The sequence below is a fragment of the Lytechinus pictus genome, chromosome 7 (assembly GCF_037042905.1).
Source record: "Lytechinus pictus isolate F3 Inbred chromosome 7, Lp3.0, whole genome shotgun sequence".
Lineage (NCBI taxonomy): Eukaryota > Metazoa > Echinodermata > Echinoidea > Temnopleuroida > Toxopneustidae > Lytechinus > Lytechinus pictus.
Genome location: NC_087251.1, coordinates 24,197,992 through 24,222,960, shown reverse-complemented (window position 1 = coordinate 24,222,960; position 24,969 = coordinate 24,197,992). Strand labels below are relative to the sequence as shown.

General features: G+C 36.1%; 1 protein-coding gene across 1 annotated transcript; it reads left to right on the top strand.

The window, feature by feature from the left end:
- Nucleotides 1-572: 572 nt before the first annotated feature.
- On the top strand, nucleotides 573-24,696 carry LOC129264711 (constitutive coactivator of peroxisome proliferator-activated receptor gamma-like). Its single transcript, XM_064101426.1, has 6 exons — nucleotides 573-624; nucleotides 10,506-10,624; nucleotides 11,068-12,455; nucleotides 12,863-13,143; nucleotides 14,663-14,869; nucleotides 23,498-24,696. The coding sequence occupies exons 3-6, from the start codon at nucleotides 11,123-11,125 to the stop codon at nucleotides 23,567-23,569; spliced, it is 1,893 nt and encodes a 630-aa protein (XP_063957496.1). The 5' UTR covers nucleotides 573-624; nucleotides 10,506-10,624; nucleotides 11,068-11,122; the 3' UTR covers nucleotides 23,570-24,696.
- The last annotated feature ends 273 nt before the right edge of the window (nucleotides 24,697-24,969 follow it).

Genomic DNA, 24,969 nt, shown 5'->3' with positions numbered 1-24,969 from the left:
GATCATTATTTATCCTGCTTTATTATGCGTACAACTTGGGCTTTACAACCTTTTCATCTTTTCGTGTTAAAAAAAAATGATTTCTTCTTCTTCTTCCTCTAGATAATTGGATTATTTAATTTATTGATAAAATATTTTAGAACCACCCTATGAAAAAAATCAATTAATTTGGAAAAGCTTTATGAACCATAGTCTGTTGTGCAAAGTTGCAAACCCTTCACTCGTGTTAAAGGTCTCAATGTGCAGCCTATAACGCATTGTGTACTGAAGGCCATCTCTACTCGCTCAGAATTGAAACACGAAGTTTTGCAAGTGCTAGTCTTTGCGTGGAGACCCACTTGTTGATCAAAGTGTCAATCAGGGTCTGTGCCTGAGCAGGAGAGCGTTTCATCAACATTTTTGTCCGACAAGTTGTCAGATCTTAAATCTTTCCCTTATTATGGTAACTGTCGGATAAAGTGGGACTTGACGGATAAAACGTCGGATAAGTCATTTCTTGACACGCCACCCTGAACGCACAAAGCACGATGTATATGTACATTTTCAACTTGACATGTATCTTTGAAGATACCGTAACTTGGAAGAAGCAGTCGACGAAATCTGTATCGAAGAAGATATTATACTGTATTATACGTGAAATTTGTTGTTAGCTTGCTTATGCTTGTAAGTGTAACCAGTTTATTTTGTGCTTTCATTGTTTTGTGATAACATGATATGATACTTGAATCCTTAATCCAAATAAATGAACGTGGTAACTGATAAAATGTACTCTTAAGTTTACGCACTCATGATAATGGTCCCACGTACTGTAATCTGAGTTTGGCGTAACCCTAACCCAGAGAGCTCCAGCCCGCGTAGCGGGCTGGAGCCCAGACGCTCAGTGTGCAAACGGGCATTCAGGTGAGAGTACCGTGAAGTTTGGTCAAAATAATTTTGATAATACATAATTAAAACAGAAATTAAGCACTTACCACGATTGTATGGATGATAGTCTAACGAGTGGCAGTTTCCTGACATCGAGGCACAGACTGGAACCTCAAAAAACGATCAGTTCTGTCGCGGTAGCTCTCCTCTTTCAGAATTCAACACAAAATGGCCGATCGAGACCGAGGCTAGTATAGCACTAGCGCATATAGACTTTGTCAAATTCGCGCATGCGCCCTACACCCTCTCGAACGGCCATTTTGCTATGAATTTTGAAAGAAGGAGAGCCACCGCGACAGAACTGATCGTTTTTTGAGGTTCCAGTCTGTGCCTCGATGTCAGGAAACTGCCACTCGTTAGACTATCATCCATACAATCGTGGTAAGTGCTTAATTTCTGTTTTAATTATGTATTATCAAAATTATTTTGACCAAACTTCACGGTACTCTCACCTGAATGCCCGTTTGCACACTGAGCGTCTGGGCTCCAGCCCGCTACGCGGGCTGGAGCTCTCTGGGTTAGCGTAACCCAAGAAGGGGCCGGAGCCCAGCCAGGCTCTCACACGTATTGCGAGGTTAGTAGCCCGTATACTAACCTCGCACCACGAACCACGTTTGGCAGTGGATTTCTAAGTAGTGGGTCGCGCGTGCTGGGATCTCACTTCTTGGGTCCACAACACACGACTTCTATGGCTTGATTTTTCTGTGCGCGGCGGCATGTAATGAACCCTTGGGTGACTCCAGGGGCCCGTTTCTCAACACCGTCATAAGTCTAACTTCTTGACTAAATCGGAGATAGTGAGCTACTTGTCCACTAATCGTTTCACGAAGCCCTCTTTACCAAGATCGGGTACAACAACCTCACTAAATATTTATGACACCTCCGAACCTGTCTTAACTTCTTTCTTAATGACGTAGCACTTGGCATTACGTGGGTCACTCACACTAATACGAGGTTAGTGTATATACCGGTACTAACCTTGTACAAGGGACCGTGTTTGACACTGGATTTCGAAGTAGTCGGCAAACATCGCTTCAGTGCTGAAGTAATATTTGCCGAAACTCCTTCTCGCTACGCACCGGGGCTCTTTCCGGTAAGTAGCAATACATCAAAAAATTATACATATAGGGCCTATATATGATTATGAAGTAATTTCATTACAAAAAGAGCAAATTTCGCTTACCTCGGCCTAGCAAGTGACTTCGTTTGTCTCTTCTAAGGAAATACAAGGAAGCCCGTTGGTGGCGCTAATAAATTTCACAACCTTGATTCAGCTCCTCGGTAATTTTATAACTGTGTCTAAATTCTTTGAATGCGCAATTCTTATAATGACTTTACTAATTATGGGCACCAATAAATGAAATACCTTCAAAAACATAATTCAAGATTACTATTGGCGATGATAACACTTTTTTGCAATTAATTTAAAACGATGACTAATAAAAAAAAAAATGAAAAAAATACACATGCCTGGAACGAAACCAGCAGTACAAGCTTTAACGAATGTCAAATAATAAGGCACTATACCAAAGTCTATACGATGAAAAGATTGGACACTTCACGGACTTCGCGTAATGCCTTGCGTCGATTTGCGTGTAAAATAGTGTAGGTGCCTTGTCTTTCCCTTGTCGTGTCTTTGATATGAATATAAATCGCACGCCCTCTTCAGGCGAAAATTGATATCCACGCTGACCAATTTTTATCTCCGTGAAATCTTCACTAAAGATCAAGAAAATATACATATTTTTTAAAAGAAACTTCAAGGAGAAGTCACGGAGGGATCTAAATGATTCGGTAAGTGTCATAGCAGAATGTGAAATACCAGATTATGCGTGATATTTTATGTTGGCAAAAGCCCAGTATATTTTGGATGTGTCGTGTGTGTCGCGTGCATATGACTGATATTCCTTCGCACGCGAGACAATATGAACCCATGGGTGTACGTGGGTAGACTATGACATGCGAAAGTGCCTAGAAATTTTAAAATTATAATCTTACGTAATCAATCATAGTGGTTGAAATTACATCACAAAACAAGGGGGCTAATGCATTCAATGATAATTGTAATACAAAGAAACTATAAAAACTAAGCCTGAGTCATATCGATTATTTTGAAAACCGGTGTTCGACAGCTTTAATTCGATCGATGCATCGAATATTGAAGGCGGGGAAAATGAATGTATGCATTATACGCACTGACGGTATGTGATGACAGAGCAAAGTTCGTTTGTATTTTCCATGACCACAAAACACAAAAAAAGGCGGGGGACCAATTCAGAATTCTTCCCAAAATATCTTCAACAATGATATTTGCAGATGACAACATATAAGTTTAAAATGAAACAATAATAAAGACATGAATCACGCAGAGTCGATCCGAATGATTTTCGGTCGACTAGCATTCGCAGTCCAGACTCGCATTCACCAGTCCCGTCCGCAGCCCCGTAGTCTACACTCACTCTCCCGAAATGACAGGCGTGCTTGTCAGCGCCAGCAAACAAGTGCAACCAACGGAGAGCGCTGTAACTTGCTTGAGATTGTGTAGATGGATCCAAAATGAGTTCCAAATAAATTTATGAGAATAAATACGTAATTTTCTCTGGATGGTCATTTCAATTGCTATTCAATGCTGATATAACGATTGTGAGGAAAGATTGTGGAATATGAGTTATGACGATGTTCGAGAATTAATCCTGATACTGACAACCCATTTTTTTAGACACAATTGAGCATGCGATCGAAATAAATACAAATGTTTCGAATCGAGCCCTAGATTCATATAAATTATTACGATTTAACAAGATTTTATGGTCATACTAAGAATATTGACAATGTCAGCAAAGTATGTTATGTTCATATGGAAGAATAAATACTGGCATTATTTCTATTGTTATTCCATCTCTGGACGTCTCCGAGCTCCGAGAAAAGAAGAATAATGCGCATGCGTGTTAATTCGATGACATATGACATATTTTCCATTCATGAAATCAGAGCCCAAAGTTGGGTACAAACTAGCTTCAAATTGATGGGAAAAAAATATAAAACGCAATTTTCTCTGTTTTGTCATGTAAAATGTTATTATATGGTGATATTACGATTTTGAAAAGAGTTTTTGCATGTAGACAATGTTTGAGAATCAATCCTGACGTGATAATTATTTTTTTTTAGACAAGTGCACTCACTCGACTCAAGTCGATCGTCATGAGATGTCCGCCATTGAAAATTGAAACGAAATACAAACGTTTCACATCAAGCTCTAAATTCATATTAATGATTATCATATGCAAATTATAGTTAAATATTATGATTAAATAATGTTCTGTGGTCATGATATTAATATTGTTCATGAAAGCAAGATTTATTTTACGTTGATCGCGTCAATTTCCGGCCATTTTCTGGTTTGATTAAAGAACAGTATACCCAGTTGTTGTGTGACCGGACAGGTTGTATGTCCGGACGATCAATTTTAGAAAGTCATTTGGAAAAAATTACAAGCGAAGTTTCATCAATTTTTAGTACAAAATGTTAGGAAATATTATAAAGAACAAAATAGAAGATGATTACAAGTATTGAATTCATATTTATAGTGTAATCCAAAGACAAAAAAGAAGGCTTCAAAAATATAAACTGTCCGGACACCCGATCCCCCATCCTACTGCGCATGCACGATCGATGGCCATGACTTCCATTCATGAATTCATCGTGCATAAATTATCTCGGCACGAGCAGACGAGTAAGACTCGAACTATGATCGAAATAAACTGCAAATTAATGGTGAATAAGCATCATAATTACACAATCGGTTTCATTTTGGGGGCAATAGAAATCAAGTAAGTAATAGTCAAGTTGGACATAACTGATATTTTGATAATTGATTGTGTGAACCATTGAACGAATCGGCCGGCCGACATTTTTTTCCTTTTTTTTTTCGATGCGCTGATTTTGCAAAATCTGCACCGGTGTTCGATGACATCGATCGAACACCGATTTTAAAATCGATTCGACTCAGGTGTTGGTAAACGCTACAAAACCATTCATTTTGAAATAGTAAAATGATTTAATTGATAAAGATTCTACCACGTCATGCCATCCATAACTGAACTTGTATTGATGTTTTCAGACCCCTATTAACAGTTGGATGAATTCTATATCTAATTTATGCATATAATTTGTCCAATATCGTATCTTTTGGTATCAATGATTAAAAATGTCTAGTTAAACTATATTTTGATGACGTTTGGAATCATAAAAGTCTGTATAATTATCATTTTACAAAGAAAACCGTTATGGTTTACTTTCGTAAAATTGGGTCTCCCAGGGGTACCCATCTAAACGTCCACAAGTGATTTTTTAGTCATGAAATGAATTATTCATAATTTAATTTTCTCTGCAATTGAATGCTCCAGTCTTCATGGTCTAAGTATGTATGATGCATAATTCACATGTGCTATTATTTTGAAAAGATTAATTTCCCAATTCATCATAATATTTGCAATTTTGTCATAATTTTTCTTTTTGAAAATTATGCTATTTTGTGACTAAGGCTACGTCTCGTCTGCTCTTTTTACCGATAGTATCGATATCAAGGTATTCTAGTTAGGAAGCCTTTCGAGAAACAGGTTTAGTAAGATTGGAACTAACTCCGTGGTTGGTGAATAAAGATATGACTAACTTGTCCATGTGTTGAGAAACGGGCCCCAGGAGTCGACCGTGCAAAACGAAGGAGACACGGGACTGGGGTAAGATTGGGGTCTCAATAGTAATCTTAATAGAATATGGAAACAGAAATTATGCACTTACCACGATTATTTGGATGAAGGTCTATCGTGACACACAAATCCTGACATCGAGGCACAGACTGGAGCTGGAACCACTCATTCAATGAACAAGGTTATGATATAACCTTGTTCATTGAATGAGTGGTTCTCTGTTATATCTCCATGTGTGGCAAAATAAGCTAAGGGTGGCAATGTTTGGCTTATTTTCTCTTTTTCTTTGGGACAAATGCTTGATTTTTTTACACTGACAGTTTCCATTACACCTATTCATCATACAACTTGGCTCTTAAGTAAATTTGATTCTTTAAATTATTTTTTTCTTAATTAAAAATAGAGATTGAAAAATGAAAATTTTCTTGCCATATTACTTTCCACCAGTAGAGGGCATACACAAAAATATGCCCAAAATTCAAGTTTTGAGCGCTCTGGTGAATACAAAAATTATTCCCAAGTTACTAATGAAAAATAAATTGCAACTGTATGGAAATTAGTAATTTTGGTCACAAAAGTGATATTTTAAAGATTTTTTAAAGTGTGTGCTCTGTATAGCATTGGCATACGATAGTCCTACCTGTAGATTCCCCACAGGCAGGATGGTTGCAGTGAGCTAATAACTGGAACCTCAAAAAAACCAAATATAGCCTCGGTCTCGATCGGCCATTTTGTTTTGAATTTTGAAAGAAGGAGAGGTATCGCGACAGAACTTTTTGTTTTTTTGAGGTTCCAGTCTGTGCCTCGATGTCAGGATTTGTGTGTCATGATAGACCTTCATCCATATAATCGTGGTAAGTGCATAATTTCTGTTTCCACATTTTATTGTCTCGCCTGCATAGCAGAGCGAGACTATAGGCGCCGCTTTTCCGATGGCGGCGGCGTCAACATCAAATCTTAACCTAAGGGTAAGTTTTTGAAATGTCATCATAACTTAGAAAGTATATGGACCTAGTTCATGAAACTTGGACATAAGGTCAATCAAGTATTACTAAACATCCTGCCTGAGTTTCAGGTCACATGACCAAGGTCAAAGGTCATTTAGGGTCAATGAACTTAGACCATGTTGGGAGAATTATTTTCAAAATCTTAATCGAAGGTTAAGTTTTTGAAATGACATCATAACTTAACAAGTGGAACGCCTCTGGCAGTCTCGCCTGCATTACGCAATTTAATATAGCAGCAGTGCTAACTTTGAAAACTACTATAAAATAATCATTCACAAAAACATCATTCATATAATGACATAATACCACGTTCATTGACCATAAATGACATTTGAACAGAGACTTAAGACTGTCAACTACACCCATGTCCACATTTCATTCACTCTATCCATAAACTTTCAAAGTTATGATGGCACTTCAACAATTACCCCAACATGGCCTAAGTTTATTGACCTTAACTGACCTTTGACTTGGTTTTGTGACCTGAAACTCACAGGGGATGTTCAGTGATGCTTGATTACTCTTATATCCCAAGTTTTATGAACTAGATCCATAAACTTTCAGAGTTAGGATGGTAATTCAACAAATACCCCCAACACGGCCAAAGTTCATTGACCTTTAATGACCTTTGACCATGGTCATGTGACCTGAAACTCGTACAGGATGTTCAGTGATACTTGATTACTCTTATGTCCAAGTTTTATGAACTAGATCCATAAAACTTTCAGAGTTAGGATGGTAATTTAACAAATACCCCCAACACGGCAAAAGTTCATTGACATTAAATGACCATGGTCGTGTGACCTAAAACTCGCACAGGATATTCAGTGGTACTTGATTAACCTTATGTCCAAGTTTCATGGACTAGATCCATATATTTTTTAAGTTATGATAGTAATTCAACAAATACCCCCAACTTGACCTAAGTTCATTGACCCTAAATGACCTTTGACCTTGGTCACGTGACCTGAAACTCGAGCAGGATGTTCAGTAATACTTGATTAACCTTATGCCCAAGTTTCATGAACTAACTTTAGCTAATTTTATCCAGGTTTACTCTCAGTGGCGTAACTGCGGGGGTGGGGGGCACATGCCCCCCCCCCCCATTGGCTGGCAAAAAAAATGGGGCCGGAAAAGGAGAAAAAGAGGGAGAAAGGAAGAGCAATGTAGTGGGAAAGAAGAAATTATTGTTCATTATTATAATTAAGTTATGTTATATTGCATAAGAAACACCTTTTTCATAACTTTATGAAACATAATTTGCTCAGGGCCTATGTCTTCATTGTTTTTGGTTCTTGCATTGTCTGTTTAACGAGATATATAATCCTGTTGTACTATAACCTCCTGTTTTCAAGTAAATATAAGCCTACACCAAATGTGGCCTTATCCTGAAATAAGTCACCTCTCTTCTCGTGTGTGCGCTCGTTGTGTGTAGAAAGTCAATGGCAGATGAAAGAAGTCACCGCTGCTGACGAAATGAACGGCAGTGAATGGAGTTGTGACTTAAACCAGGATAATGCCCCAAATACATTTCCTCGCACTTCGAGTTATTGTTTTATGTAGTGACATATTATTCTTTTTCATGACTACTTAAAGTGAATGCCCCATTTTAAGGTCTTAATATAAAACATTTCCTGTCAGTGCTTACATTCGCATTTGTGGATTTGTGAGATATGTCTGCTCTTTATGAATTCCTAAAATCAGTCCTTAAAATCCCTTTTTCTGATCTGAATATCGAAAATGTTCAGCTCGCGCTCGCATCATTTGGTTATTGAAATACGTATGGTCTTAGTGAATTCCAACAAACAAGCCTTAGAATACCCCTCTTCAGGTCTGAATTTCCTAAATTTTCAGCTCGCGCTTTGTGCTCGCAATATTTGATTAGTGAGATGCGTATGTTAATCATGATTACAATTACTATAAGTGCTTCATGTGTTTAGATGTAATTCTAACAAGATCAGCAAGCGCTTGGAACTTGACTATGGTGAAATATGTATACTCTTAATTGATTCCTAAAATATAGTCCTTAAAATGTCCCTGTTTATGGTCAATATATACAAAAATTTCAACTCGCGCTTTGCGCTCGTATTGTTTGTTTAGCGAGACAGGTACGTATCATGATTACAAAAATTATTGCTTATTTATGCTTATTATGATTTCAAAAATTTTCAGCTCGTGCTTCGCGCTCGCATTATTTGATCAGTGAGATACATATCCGTTTAATGGCACTGTCCTTAAAATGTCTCTATTAGGTAAGTATACCTGGCAACTGAGCCCACTTCGCACGCTCACTAAGCGACTAAGAAATTTTGCTGGTGCCCCCCCAATGCCGTGACCCACGGTACGCCACTGTTTACTCTCCAATATTGATTTAATAGATGACCTGATTTTTTTTTCACCTGGCATTTAAGAGCTAAACTAACACTTAATCTATTTCTGCACAGCTTTGAATTTGACCTTTGTCCTTTGGCTTTGATTATTTTTTATCTTAAAACTTGAAAGTTTTAATCTAGACTCACTCACACTAGTGTAGCCAGGAGGCTCCTAGAGATTAAATTAATCTCCATGGAGCCAGGGACGGCATGCCATTTCCCCCGATTAAACTTAGTTAAAATCAAAACTTTAGTTTAGGCCCGTTTTATCGTAACCTTGTTCAATAAAATGAGTGGTTTAGGGTTTTGAGCCCAAACTTATGTAAATGGGCTACAAGTATATTTACCCCCCCGCACGCACTAATGGTGAGTGTATTTATTAAAAAAGTGTAACAATATTGAAAAATAATTAAGAGCGTGAGCGTTTACTCACAATCTGTTATTGTCGCCATCTTGTCTTCTTTGTTATGTAGCCTAGCCACCAGACGCGTATAGAGGGCGGCAAAATCATGAGCGGTGCTAGATTTAAAAAATTTGCATTTGCCAATAAATATCATGAATCTCATCTGGATGCTAAAAATATCCACATGCTAGAACAGTTGAAGCAAACATTTTCATTATTTTTATGCTTTGGATAATGCAAGTATTTTGTTGCAGGCCTACCATAACACTGGCAAAATACTAAGTATTTCAAGCTCTATTATAGGGTAGGAGGATGCAGTTTGAATTTTAATTTACTCGTTGGTCCTACATTCGTAGTACATGTAAACTTTGTTGACATGCAAATGAGGAGATGGGTAGGTTATTCTTAAGGGGGGGTGATTTTGGACACATTTACTTGTGTATACCCCTAAACTTATTTTTCTACCAATAATATATTATTTGATATTAGGAGACAGTATTTGCGTAATAGCAGGGAGGTAAGAATAACATTGCAAAATTAAGGATTCATACATCAATTTTTTTTCTTTATTTGTTTTTAAAGTCAATCAAATGGCGTGGGGTGGTATTCTGAGATCCATTTATCTCAGATGAAATAAAATATTTTATCTCGGTTAAAATCCTTGAGATAAAATACCCTTAAAATCTCTCTGAATTAGTTTTCTGAGAACAATTTTATCTCTGTAAGACACACCTATTTTTTAATCAATATCCAATGAGTAACACGCTTTTATAGCTCTCTCATCTCACTCAACCAATGGAAATTCATTCCGCCAGGAGGTGTGGCAAAGGAGTGAGATTGTTAAGTTATTGACTTCAAATACGCTTGCACCATATGCTTGCATGTCTTTACAGAGATTTCTTTAAAAAAAAATGACAATACTCTCATTTTTTTTTCTAAGTCTATATCACATCTTTTCAAGCATCATGTCAAAGACAATATTAGTCAAGAAAAGTCTTATTAAGTATTTCCTGATTGTACAAGAATAACGTTAAGGTGTTATTCTCAATGAATTTATAATTTTTCTTCATTTTCATGTCAACATTTGGAGTTCACCTAGAAATACTGATGAAATCAACGTCGCGGAGATAAAATAGCCGCTACCTTCTTTTAACTTTTTTTTCTTCTACAAATTAACATGGACGCAAGCACATCATCCACGTTGCAATGGTAAAAAAAATATGCTATTGGTAAATCTACGTAGGCTTATCATCTATAGATACACAAGATAAAATTTGAATTTTATCTGAGATATAAAATGTCATCTCAGAATACCAATTTCATTTTAAGAGATAAAATAGAATATTTTAAAGATAAAATGACCTCAGAATACCACCCACGGTCATTGAAAAATGCTCATAATATCCCTCCCAACAAATCTAACAATTGAAAATATAAAATAAAAAGGGGATTCACGAAAAAAAAACATATATTTTTCTAACAGAGTAACCTCCTACCCCCTATTGGTATACCCCTACAATATTCTGATCAAGGTGTAAATTACAATATGAAAGTAATTTTTTTGACTGGTGGGTATTAAAGAATCTAGTCATATTTGAAAGTCTCCCTTAATATTACAGTATATACTTTTGTTGTTCTCTCTCCTTCCCTAGGGAAAGATATCTGCAAAAAGACGTGCTCAACCATATTGCTCTGTAACAACACACAATGGGTGTGAGAGGACTGCTGTCTTATGTCCAAGGACAATGTCCTGATGCTTTTGAACGTGTGGATCTCAGAAGACTAGCTGACCAGTATTATCAAAGGTACAACGCCAAGCCTCAGCTGTTGATTGACTGCAATGGTTACATCAGGGATATCTATGGATCACTTGAGTTTGCCTTTGGGGGGCAATGGCTTCAGTATTTAGAACACATCAAAGAGTTTATAAGATACTTTCAAAATGCTGGATTTGAGCTTCTTGTTATGTTTGACGGAGTTGTGGAAAAGAAGAAATTTAAAACCTGGATTGATAGGAGGCAAAATGAAAGGAAATCTGTTTCCAAAATCTTTGATTTCATCAAGCATTCAGGACGGCATCCTGACCACAAGCTGTTTCACATCCCAACAAGTCTTAGCACTCTTACACGTTTTGCAATGAAGGGCCTTGGAGTTACCATCTACAATTCTTCCATAGAGGTTGATAGAGAACTGTTTCTCCATTGCAGGAATAGTAAAAGCTTTGGAATTGTCAGTAGGGACACAGACTTCATGATCTTTGATGTGCCACAGTGGTTATACATAACCTGCAGCAATGGACATGTCAGAGAAGTGCAACTGTTCAGGAGAGATATCTTTTGTCACCATCTTGGTATTCCTCCACAGTTCTTACCTCTCCTTGCTTGTTTACTAGGTTGTGACACAGTGTCTTTTCCTATGCTCTCTCAGTTCCACAAAAGAGTGACTCGTGGCAAACGTGATCCACTTGTTCCTAGTGTAGCAGGTTATATCAGATCTTTACAGCTACGAGACCTGTCAAAAACAAGCCTGCATTCTGTTGCCTATGATGTAGGAAGAGCTTTCCAACATGATTACTTGTATGAGTGCATCCAGGACTATGCTTGTGACCAGATGCAAGGGAGCGATGTCCCATCCAGAAGTGGTGCTGCTGCTGGTCCAGCAAGAGCTCCTGTTGAGTCATCATGTACATCAAACATAAACCAGTCTGTGATGAACAAGGTTGCTTCTTATCACAGGAATTTGGACATTACTGACTTTGTTCTGCAGGTCATAGCCCTTCAAGAGTACAGAAGTAACATGACCATGGATGACGACACTGACACTGCCACACCTTCCTCTGGTCTCGTGTACAGACCTATCCGCCAACGCCTTTATGGCATCCTTCTACAGTCACCTGTTCAAGGAAGCGCGGTGGGTGTGTCTGGACCAGTGAATGCAGGAGGGCTTTCAGTACAGTTTGGAACTGTGGAAGAAATGTGTGCTTATGCTGGAAATCCAATGGATGTCCCAGATGTTGTTCAGGGGATGCCCCTAGATATTGGTAAATACTCATCTTCAACCTCATGATATATTTTTATTTACCGGTAAATGATAATAAACAAATGACCAACTTTGAAAGAATAAAAATTCTAACTAAATACCAAGTACACAGAGGGCTGTCTTTGATAAAAGATAAGCCAATAATTTTTTTTTTGCCATTTGGTCATTGTAGAAGTTATATTCACATGGTTTTCTACTATAGTTTTCACTTTATGATTGCAATATCAATTCTACATGTCATTCTTTACCATTTTGCTATATTATTTTAACATAATCTTTTTCATTTAGTGTCTCCTTGTCATGTATCTGGTGAAATCTCAATGTTTCAAGTTCATGGAGAATAGAAATTAAATCATGATTTTTTTCTTGTAGAGGCAGTTGAATATTACTTCTCCTATCATTAACCAGCTCCTCATCCCAGATTAGAAGACCTTTGCGTTGATGATATCACAGATGATGTTAAAAGGTTACGCCTTCGGGTCTTCTTCTCCTGCATGTACTGTACCAAGCTCTTTGAAGATGGAATCTTGGATGCCATCCCAGATCATCACATCCTGCTCTGCTGCATCCTCCATTTTCTGCTCCTCCATGCTCCAGAGTCTACTCTAAGGTCATGTGATATTGATGCCTTCATAGCACAAGCCATATGCTTCCAGGGTCATAGCCCATCATCACTGAAGCAATTGCAGGTTTGTGAGATTATTAGTTTTCAAAAGTGTCATATCATATCATATCATAACTTAATCACAAATACAATAGACAAATGACCTACCATTGTAAAGCTTAGAATTTCCTCTTTCATCTGATATTACTTAGATTATTCCTCATTCACGCATGAGTGAGCAAAAACAATTTGAAGAAAGGATACCAAAAACTCATTTGGCGGGGGGTATCTGAATTTCAAAAAGAAAATCACATGCCTAAAAAGTTCAATATCTGCTCTTTTATTACCTTAATCACAAAAAATGGTCAAGAAGTAAAAAAGTTATGTTCCCTGGAAAGATTGCTTGTATTTCCATAATTTCATAAAATAAACGTGTTTTCACCGGTTTCCCACAGAAGCTATCGCATGGTTAACAAAAGACTTAATGCATGGCTGATCGTCAACAAAACGCAGTGTCGAGTGAGTTTGGACGCTAGCCTGTAAAACCTCTTCATTTTATGAAATTATTGAAATTCAAGCCTTATTTCAAATAACCAGAACTTTGTTATTTCTTGACCATTTTCTGTAATTGAGGTATCAAATTAAAGAGCAGATATTGAACTTTTTAAAAATGTGGTTTTCTTTTTGAAACCCAGATACAGCCCGCCAAATGACTTTTTGGTATCCCCTCTTCAAATTGTTTTTGCTCACTCATGCGTGAATGAGAAATAATCTAAGTAATATCAGATGAAAGAGGAGATTCTAAGCTTTACAATGGTAGGTCATTTGTCTATTGTATTTGTGATTAAGTTATGATAAATCATCGATAAATCTCGGTTTCGTTTTTTGTGGGACGCACTGTATAGGTTTTGGGTAGAAGTAAAGGTTTATAACCCACTGTCTGGGCATAAGAGAGCATGTGTCACCATCCTGGTTTACTCACTGCAAAGTGCTTGATGAATTCACAAAGTGCATTAATAATTGTAATAATTGATAAGGCATTTCTTTTTTCTTTGGAGTGAATTGTTAAAGGGGGCGTGAATTAAATTCGCAAGTTCGGTGTTCAGTGGCCCCTTCCTTACATAATATCTCAAATTTGAAAGGAATATGTAAACTGAAATAATCAGCTATGATCCAAGGGGGAGGGGGGGGGTGTGACCCCGCTATTTTAAAACCTAATGTAATGTTGTTTTTTCTATTTTCAGCCCGAATGCTAAAGTTAGAGCAATCACTTGCATATTTCATAGGTGAAGAGTCAATTTTGATGGCAAAAGTATGCCTTTCTATTATTATTATTTGACAAAACTTTTCAGTCGCTCGTTTTGCTCACTCGCGGATCATCAATTATCCAGCTTTGACTTTTAGCAACAAATTTGGCACAGTGAAATTAGTTGCTGTATACCATGACATAGGAAAAATCACTTCTCCTTTATATGATCAATCTTTATAATAAGAACATTAAGAATGATGTTAATGTTGATATTTATAATAATTAATGAAAAATAGTAATAATGATATTAATGATATTTGATGTCTGGTGTGTAACCTAATTATTGTACCTGCAGGTTCCTAGAGTAAGTTCCAGGGGAGTTCACCGAGCAGCCATCTTTGTGAGAGGCCTAACTACAGGTCTCTTTGCCAACTCAACCTGTTGTCTTCCATTTCGTATGGAATCACTGATGCCATGGTACACGTTTGATGGCAAACTCTTTCACATTAAATACATAGCGGCAGAGGACGGAAGTACCCTGGAGCAGCTTTGTGAACATAAGGTAGAAGATTCTTGTTACTCCTCCATTCAATTTCAGTTTCAGTATTTTCCATTCACCATAAAAACATAGATGATATGAAAAGATTGCAAAATATACATATGAGATATAGTTACAGATCGAAAATGAAACACAATTACGATTTAGGGGGTAAGATAAAAGGGCGTATATAGTATAATTCAACATTGACCCTGAGAATATAAGGAATTGGGTAATACATTACAGAATATAAGCTAAAATAGCGTGACATAAGATGCAATATATCATGTTCATATATTCAAGATCATTCCTATCACAAATACATTGAATTAAATGAAAGGGTTTGTCTCACAGTTAACCTAATCTAAAATAAGATCAAACTTTTCTGGATAGTTTCAGGGTCAGTAATGTATTCTTTAAAGTCCTACGGAATGTTTGTTCAGACTGTTCTTTCTTAGTGAAATATTTTTTGAAAAAGTTGGTTCTTGTGCGTAATGTATTTGAACAAATTAATTCATATCAACAAAAAAATAATTCAGAACAATAAGTCTTGTGCTTTTGCACCTTGAACAGGGGCCTGTTTCATAAAGAGTTACAACTGTTGTAACTTTGCCACTATGGCAACTACCCTGGCAACAGGGCTCAGCAGCCAATCAAAATCAAAGTTACCATGGTAGTTGCCATAATGGCAAAGTTACAGCAGTTACTATGAAATGGACCCCAGATGTGAATATGTTACTGCCTAAGCAGTTAAATCGTTATCAATTAGTTGTTCAAATATATGTAGAAATATGGCAGTCAATAAAAAAGGTGTGATAGACTTTGTTATACATGTTTGTTTTTCAGGTCTATCACCTCTGGTTAAGCATTATACAATACTACCAGATAAGCAAGTGAGAAATTAATATAAAAAGAAGGGTCAAGTAGTTTGGTGACAAAAGAAAAATAAAATCGTTTTTTCTGAGCATAGTTTGAATGGCATCTGCTGTATTGATAATCTTACACTAGATCAATACAAAGGTTATTTTTTTTGGGTGAAATATTTGTAAAATGTTTGATAGTGATAAATGATCTCTGAAGAAGTTGAGAGATAATATGGTTGCTATGTACATGGATCTTCAGTTCTGTGTGGGATAGCAGCTGCAGGTTGGGATGATAAATGACACCTTTTGGACTTTTATTCTTGTGGAAAAAAAGGAGATAGGGATTGATGAGTGAGAAAATGAATAGATGAAGACCAAGTGAAAATATGCATTGATATAGATAAAAAATGATGATTAGAAAACAAATCACATTTCGGTGTATTGAAACTTCAGTACACCACAAAAGCCAACAAGTTGAGTTCTATCACTGTCTTTCTCATGTCTTTCAAATACATCCATTATTACAATCAAGAGAAAGTTGGGCCGGTTTGTGTAGCAGTCAATGTCATTGTTCTGATTTCGCTATATTGCCATGTTGAGCCATGAATTATGGTCGGAAGCTGTGATGGCACTTCTACGAGCTTGTCACTTCAACCAAGTGTGCACAGAGTAAGCTAGCATGATGATTAATAGATGTTCATGCCATGTTGATGGAATATGATGAATGCCTTCATGAACCAGGTGTAAATCAATTTTATGATTCCACTCCGGAGTAAACGATGAATTTTTTTATTTACTAAGCGCTCCAAAAGTGCAATAAAACTTGTGAGATGAGAACTCTGACGTAAGAGAAATTGTTTCAAGCAGACAATATCATTTAAAAGAAAATTTTGTTATATCATCTGTAGCAACCAAACTATGTCACAAGCTCACCTTTTACATTTTGCAGCTTTATTTGCTTGATTTATTTTTATTTCTTCTCCTTCCCTTACAGTGTATTCCCCTTCTCTATCTTATTTTCCATTCTCTTTCTTTGTTTGGGAGATGTGCACAGGATTTTCCTCTGATCAACTCTCTGTTGCTCATTTTAACACAAGGTTTGAATATATTTGTATGATGAATAAATAATTCATTGAATTTTGAGCTTAAAAAAACATAAATTTAATATTCATTCCTGCTTGATGATCTGTGCGCACATTTGATGTAAAAAGCTCCCTGCACATTCATCTGAATGTTGGATAAATTGTGACTCTTGATATGCATAATTTTTGTGAAAATGTCACCAGAATACCCGGGGGGGGGGGGGGGGATGGTACACGCGTGTATATTGCATTCGGAGATGTGACGCTCCAGTGGGTCGATTTTTGCACAAAAAAACATCCTTAGACATCGGTCCTATTTTTCAGCTGAATAATCCTTAGACATGGGTCCATTTCTGAAAAAAGACAAATACTTATAAGAATCCCCTGTAAAAGCCCCCGGAAATGTCTATGTTAAGTCCCGGTCAAGAGTACGAGTAGCCGGGACCCCCTGACGAGTAGATTCTACCTGTAGTATTTCCACACCTTAGTATGATAGCAATGGGCAACGGGGTACGTCACTCTATGCATATCTGGCACACTCGGCCGACTGTATACAGTACCTTACATATATAGTGCACGCATGCAACGGATGCATGTTTTTACCCCAGGATTTACCCTAGAATTTATGAAATTCCCGGGTAAATCCGGTCTGATGCAAAATGGGTCTATGTTAAAGAAAATCCTTAGGTTTGGGTCTGTATTTTGAGAAAAAATATCCTTAGACATGGGAACCTGTTTACGGTCAAATGACCCTCAGAAATGGGTAAGGGTTTAAGCCCCGAGCCTCACACCCCCGTCCAATCATAATCCAAGTACCCCCCCCCCCCCCCCGGCCAGAATACATGAGTAGAATGTTAGATGATGTTTTGCACAGATGTTTTCATGGAATATAGACAATATTAGACCACTTTTGATCAACTTTATGCCAATAATGTGAGCATTGAAGGTTTGCATGCTTGTAAGAGTGGATGGAGAGTTTTGCTGTAGCACCATGTAGGTTAGTCCTGAAAAGGACTGTTGATATATCTTTCTGATAGTAGCTCTGAAAAGAACTGGTTTTCTTGACATTTTGAGCACATAAGCTTTCCTCTTCATTATCAAGCTTATGTGCTCGAAACATTGAGAATAACAGTTCTTTTCATAGCTACTATCAGAAAGATAAACCAACAGTCCTTTTCAGGACTAACATACATGGTGTTACTGCAAAACTCCATTTATGCTAATAATCATATAGTTATCACTACTCCTTAAAAAATTCAGTCTAAACAATTACATAATAATAATAAGAATATTGCAAATTCTTTGTACCACTTTTTTGTATCTCTGATTCTACTATGATCCAGTATCAGAAATCATCATGGGGTTCAAGCATAAATATCAGAGATCGATTTATATGTGTATGCCTGTGAATATTTTACCATATTTAAAAAAAGATTGATTACTTTTAATTTCTGCATACGCAGGGTAATATAAATGTAACATCACAAATTAATAATGTAGTTTTAGCCCGGGGGGGCCACTTACATTGGCGAGTGGATACCATGCGCAACCAAAAAAACATGTAAAAAGGATGTCTTTTTCAAGATAGGGCACGTTACGTACGTAACGTAGTAAGGGTGTCAAAAACACTAAAATAATGAAAAAAAGGTATCTATTTTTGCTAGGAAAGCTTCGTGTTTAGGGTCAAATTTGCGAGGGTGTAAAAAATTAAGACTAAAATGTTTTATAAAGGATGTACTTTTTGCCCCAAGAGTCAACACTGTTTAGAGTATGATTTTGCGCGAGATGTGCAGGGGCTGTACTAAACCCAATCAGGTAAAACCGACGACAGTGCACATAACAATAAAAGTATCGTTCTACTTGTTTAGGGGGTCAATTCAGGGAATACTTGCCAAGAGTATTGTTTTGTTTCCAATACTTGTTAAGAGTAGGGTTTCACACACCAATCCTTGTTAAGGGGTGCATTTTCAGAATATGGAAAATACGTGTTTAGGGTGCTTTTCGAGACCCCATGGTCGCGCATGGTTTCCACTCGTCAATGGAAGTGGCCCCCCCGGGAGTTTTAGTATAAGCATTGGATCAATAATATTGAAACAAAATGATTTATTCATTAAACAAAATGACAAATAAAAGGAATGCAGAAGACTACCACCATGAATGATAAAGCTTGATAATGATTTTTAAATAAAATATTTAAAAATGACTTTATGATTTACATCTTAATGAATTGAAATATTACATTATTCACATCCTTGTAAAAGATACATGTGTGAAGGCTTTCTGCTTCTAAATTCGGCCCAAAATATTATCAATAGCATTTCATCCTAAAGTGAGAAAAGGATTTTAACTCTCATGATTACGATGAGAAATGTAGATCTCCCATGTTTTTAATCCAAACATTAAACCTCTGTGAAAGGAAATATTATTGGGCTATCTTCAGAACACAGGAAGTTATCAAGCAACAATAAAAATAGTGGTCTAATGGGATATAGTAGACCGTGTGATTTCAGAAAATTCCCATTAGTTAGGTAGACTTTCATGTTAGCTCTACTGCCACTTATCCTCTCAATGGCCATGACCAATTTATTTCTTAATGATTTAGCCATAGTCACAAGTAACCTGTTACCTCAACAACCATGACAGTATGGGAATATATCAATATTCTGAAAGGAGAGATCTTCAGCTTTCTAAAGATAAATATATATATCATTTATACCAAAGTATTTCTATCATAACATCCTTAAGATATCAAATTATCCAAGCAGCAATTTCCATTCAGAATGAAACGCTGAGATTCTTTATAAGATAGCTTATTTATAGTACCATACCATCACATGCTATTCAACATGAAACCCATTATACTCATGGACCATGATTTGGGCTCAAGCAGGAATCCTACACTATGGCCAATGAAAATGGGGTTCTGGAATCCTGAAATTAATCTCTAGGAGAATTAGCCAAGGGGGGGGGGGGCAGTCAAATGTATTGCTGTACACATGCGTGACCAAATTATTTCCAAACACCCCCTAAACGAGTTTTTCTCTGTGTGCAAAATAACCCCCTAAACAAGTTTTTTGCGGGCTTCATTTAGACATTTTGGCCCCTAAACAAGTTGTCGCCAGAATATGACCCCTAAACAAGTTTGACAAATTTCACGACTGTTTTCCCGTTTCCCAGGCCTGTTCCCATGCAGGATCGTTGCTTACAATCGGGAAGAACCCCAAAACTTTTCAGAAACAAAGAGGAAAAACCCCGGGGAAAAAGCTTGAGGAAAAAACATACCCCAAACACGTTTGGCTAGTCTTAAAAAAAAGCTTTGGAAAAAAAATACCCTAAATAAGTTTGACCCCGCGATTGACCATTGACCAGTCTTTCAAAACCACTTTTTTTTAAATCGTTGTTTTTGATACACTTAAAGAGTGCACGTGCGGCCCTCGTCCAAAACTGAAAAAACACCCCTTTAAACACGTTTTTTGGGTCACGCGTGTGTACAGCAATATATTTGACTGGGCCCCCGGGAGAATTAGTCAGGTTAAAACCTTGAAAATGTGCAAACTTGGACAGATAGAGAATCCCTTATTGAATAGGACTAGTTTTATTACCTTATTTTAAAGCTTGCCACTACTTTTCATGACCTTAACTCAAGCTCCAAAACAAAACAAAACAATGGATACCTAACATATTCTGATAAACTTGTTTGTTTCAAGGCAGATTCCCATGATTGTTTCCAAAGTATTATTGAGCATACATATCACTTGAGTCATTACAGGAAACAATCGGGTGAATTCCCATGCTTTTTATTACCAGGATCATCAAATAACTTCCGTTTTCTCAGGGTCACAAAAGGTCTCCGAAGCCATGGTCAACTACATGTAGAGTACCTAACGACATACGCTATTTCATTAATAATTCTATTGTTTTAGATTTGATTTTTTTATAGCCCTTGAGCAGAGGGAGTAAGTGTGATATTATGCAGTATTTCAAACAATTTGTTGTGTTACGATATGGAATGTAAAGTCTCATTACAAACTCCTGGTCTAAATAAAACTTCTTCTTTTAAAGGGATGGTCCGCGCTGAAAGTATTTATAGCTTAATAAATAGAGTAGAATTCACTGAGCAAAATGCCGAAAATTTCATCAAAATCGGATAACAAATAACAAAGTTATTGAATTTTAAAGTTTAGCAATATTTAGTGAAAACTGTTGTCATGAATATTCATTAGGTGGGCTGATGATGTCACATCCCCACTTGTTCTTTTGTATTTTATTATATGAAATTAGGTTTATTCAAATTTTTTCCTCCAAGAGCTAGAAAAATTGGATTGACAACTGATTTAGTGCGTTAGATATTTATTGCTGCAACTTATGTAAGGGAGACATATTATTCACACAAGTATGAAATAATGAAAAAAAATATGATTTGATGTAATAACATAAGAAAACGTAAAGTGGAGATGTGACATCATCAGCCCACCTAATGAATATTCATGACGACTGTTTTCACAAAATATTGCTAAACTTTAAACTTCAATAACTTTATTATTTGTTATCCGATTTTGATGAAATTTTCGGTATTTTGCTCAGTGAGTTCTACTCTATGTATTAAGATATAAATATTTTCAGCCCGGACCACCCCTTTAATATTCAGCAAATTAAATAATTATACAATCTTGCGTGACCTTGAGTAGGATACATGGAGCCTATTTCATCAAATGCCAATATTTCCATGTATTCCTGAAAAATATGACCATCCAAAATTATAGTAATCATTTATGTACTTCCTAAAATAAAAAAAATACTGATTTTCCTGTAGGAATCTCAAAATATGTGATGATCATGATAATGATTTCGATTATCAATTTTCTTTAGATTTTTTTTTAACATGGAATGAAAGATACTGAACTAATGATTCAATAAATGTGGACATAGTAAGTTTTTACGTTCTTATGTGATGAAATCCAAAGTTATTTGGCCAAACCACACAATGTGACCACTTTGTCAGGAATTGGTCCATCAAACCTACTCATAAACATGTTATTAAATCACTGTCATTGTTGTTGTTTTCTCTGTGTGTGAACAGGGAAAAGTGTACAGTCTCAGAGTTATTTTTATGTTTCATTCTTCACTTAGGGGACCAAAGGGCAATGTTTAGTGCTCTTTTTACTGCCGATTTTCACTGATATCCGGCTTTGTGATCTTTTTAAAGAAAGCTACCAGGAAATTCACATGCTCAAAGTGTACTTTCATTCTTCAATAGTAGAGAGGAAATTCTTAACAAATCTACCACTTAGTGATATTCAATTTGAATATGTGAGTCATGTCATGAAATATGATTGGATCTTTACTCCATAGTATCATTTGCAATATGAGCTATTTCTTTGTTTTGCAATTTTCATACTTTAAAGACCAAACATTTGGTACTTTTTTCAAATTGATTCCAATTATTTCAAATGCATCCACTTCCCACTTTCAATTCAATTCAATTTAGGTTTATTGCAAAAAAAAAACATGATTGGCAGTCACAGACTGAATTGTACATGTTTACACAACGCCAATATATAAAAAATAATCAAAATAACTAAGATTAACAATGAATATACAAATTAAAATTACATATGTGCAGCTAAAAATGGAGTTAAAATGGATAAAAATAAAATTATAGATAATACAATATTGCACATTCATTTCACAAATTGCAAACTTATTTACCATGGTACTAATTTAATAATCTTGTCAGACTTGGAAGAGCACTGTTCTGAAATATTTTTGTTTTACATGGAATCTCCTTAAATTTATTCATATGTCGTAAATAGAAAGCGTTTGTTTTCAGTGGAGGTAACCAGTTTTTGTACAATTGATTCATTTCTAACTTTAAAGTGAAATCTGTGTTTATTCTTCGACTTTCAAGTTTTACTCTTCGACTTTCAAGTGATGTCAAATTTAAGGTATTTAGAGCCATGTCATATGATAGATACTTGGTTCCCAATATTATCTTGCATGCTCTTTCTGGACAGTTTTGATATTTGAAGTAAGCTAAGGTAAATTTGGATTGTAATATTAAAGAAGTGCATTTTACCTGGATCTCCTTTCATAAAGACATGTTATAATATCAAATGCACAATTTCTATAACAAGTTTACTATCAGCCAATCAAATTGAATGATTTCAGTAGCTTTAAACTGTTATTGAAAAAAAAAACCAAAACAAATTTGTTATTGTAACAACTTTTATAAAACAGGCCCCTGCACTTGAAGAAGTCCTATCATTGAATCATGATTGAGGTCTTTGTAGTACTGTAGAATTGAATTTTAACGTGCTTGACACTGCAGTATCCCTTTTCAAACCCCATTCTTTTTGCCACTTAATATTTGAGTTTTGTAGAGCTCTATTTTACAACAAATGAAAACTCACTAAAATCAAAATAATGCTGATTGAACACAGCATAAAAGTTTGTTGTTGATCTTATGATAATGATAATTAATATACTAAAATAAATTTTATGGTCAAGTTCAAGGGTTCTATATGTTCAATATTTGATGAGCTGCTGAAGAAAGAAATACAGTTCCTTTAGCTTCCTCATTAGAGGTCCACTGTTTCTCTTATGTAATCTGTATGTAGAGGTGCTTCTCAAACTGTAAAGAACATTTTCATTCTTCCATAAATATTTGATAATTTTCTTTCCCATGAATGTGATTATTTTCCATATAGCCAAGAGCCGTGGAAATGTTTCATAAGATGAAGGGGTGGATCATCCGAGGAACAAGACTCCAGAGCCACTAGGAAACTACTGATAATACAAGTAAGGAAATTGTTTTGATGGATTTTTATATAGTTGGTGTTAGATTTTGTATGTTGATTTGACATGTGGCTGCAGAGGGGGGGGGGGCACTCAGATTTGGAAAAGGCAGGGCGTGCATCCCTGAAATCTGAAACTATAGTCTATGCCATTAAGAACTGAAATTTCTTTAAAATGAGGGGCTAAGAACTAAATGGCCCTTTGCAAATGGGGGTGCTTGGGAAGTGGAATTATAACATGAAATTAGGGTCAGTGAGAACTGACACCTGAAATAAGGGGCTTAGGAAAAGCAGTATGGTCAATGAAAAAGGGTAAAAGAGATATGCTTGGGAACTGCTGGCAAGGTGTGAACACGGGGGGGGGGGGGGGGGGTAGGCTTAAGGGCTAGTGCACATACTCATACTGCCATTATACATGAGTCCCCCTCCGAGTTTCATGATTTAATGTGATAAAACATCCCTTGAAATAACTCCCAAATAGTCATTTATCGTGTTATTTTTGTGGTTAGATTTTGTTCACAATGTCTTATAATTGGTTATTAGATGTGATGGAAACCCTTGGAAATTTCCCCAGTAATGAACAAAAGAAAATATTTAACTGCTTCTTATACTTACTCTACATGTAGATGAATGAATGGAATTTTTGAATTACACAAAGAAAACATGTATTAATGTCAATATAACCAGAAAAAGCTCCTCTGGTATTCAGTGTTAAATCAATGACTTATCTCTTTGTTAAGTAAGTTGATAACTCATTATATCTCGCTAAAGAAATTTGAAACTTGCAATTTTATTGTCGACTTCCTACACCAAATCTTATTTTACTTGATATTCGTATGATGAAGCACATGAGAGACAAACAGGATGCGTTTCTTCCACTCCTATCTTTCAAATGCATGATATTGAAAAACATAAGTAACTATAGAATTCCACCCAGTCTTGGAATGATAATAAAGGGCCGTAAGCATTCCGTCTTGATCTTTATTGGTATCAAGAGAATATTGAACCAGTATGAAACTAGGTCTGTACTCTTCAAGGAAGACACAAAGTCAAGAAATCATATCGAAAAGTTAATACCACCTTCTAGATGTTTAGTGTTAATAATTTGTTTGAAAAAAGAAACAAAGGTTTGCTCTATTTTGTAGAGCATGAAAAAATTTGGATGTTATTAATTCAAGTTCTTCAGTTTAGTAATTGCAGTGAATTTCAGTATCACTAGATATTCATAAAACAAATATCAAATCCAATCTGTGAGCATGAAGAACTTGTCAAGTACTTACTTCAAAGTGAGTTATTATTTTTCAGTACCTGCACTAAAATCATTTATTACCAAATAATGATGAAATCAAAACCTGAGCTGCGATGATCCTGATTCCCAGCTGTTT

Excerpts from the sequence above, each read along its gene's own strand:
- LOC129264711 (XM_064101426.1), top strand. The coding sequence starts at position 11,123 with ATGGGTGTGAGAGGACTGCTGTCTTATGTCCAAGGACAATGTCCTGAT. Across the intron at positions 13,144-14,662 it reads CATCACTGAAGCAATTGCAG|GTTCCTAGAGTAAGTTCCAG; the intron begins GTTTGTGAGATT and ends TTGTACCTGCAG. Across the intron at positions 14,870-23,497 it reads AGCAGCTTTGTGAACATAAG|CCAAGAGCCGTGGAAATGTT; the intron begins GTAGAAGATTCT and ends TTTTCCATATAG.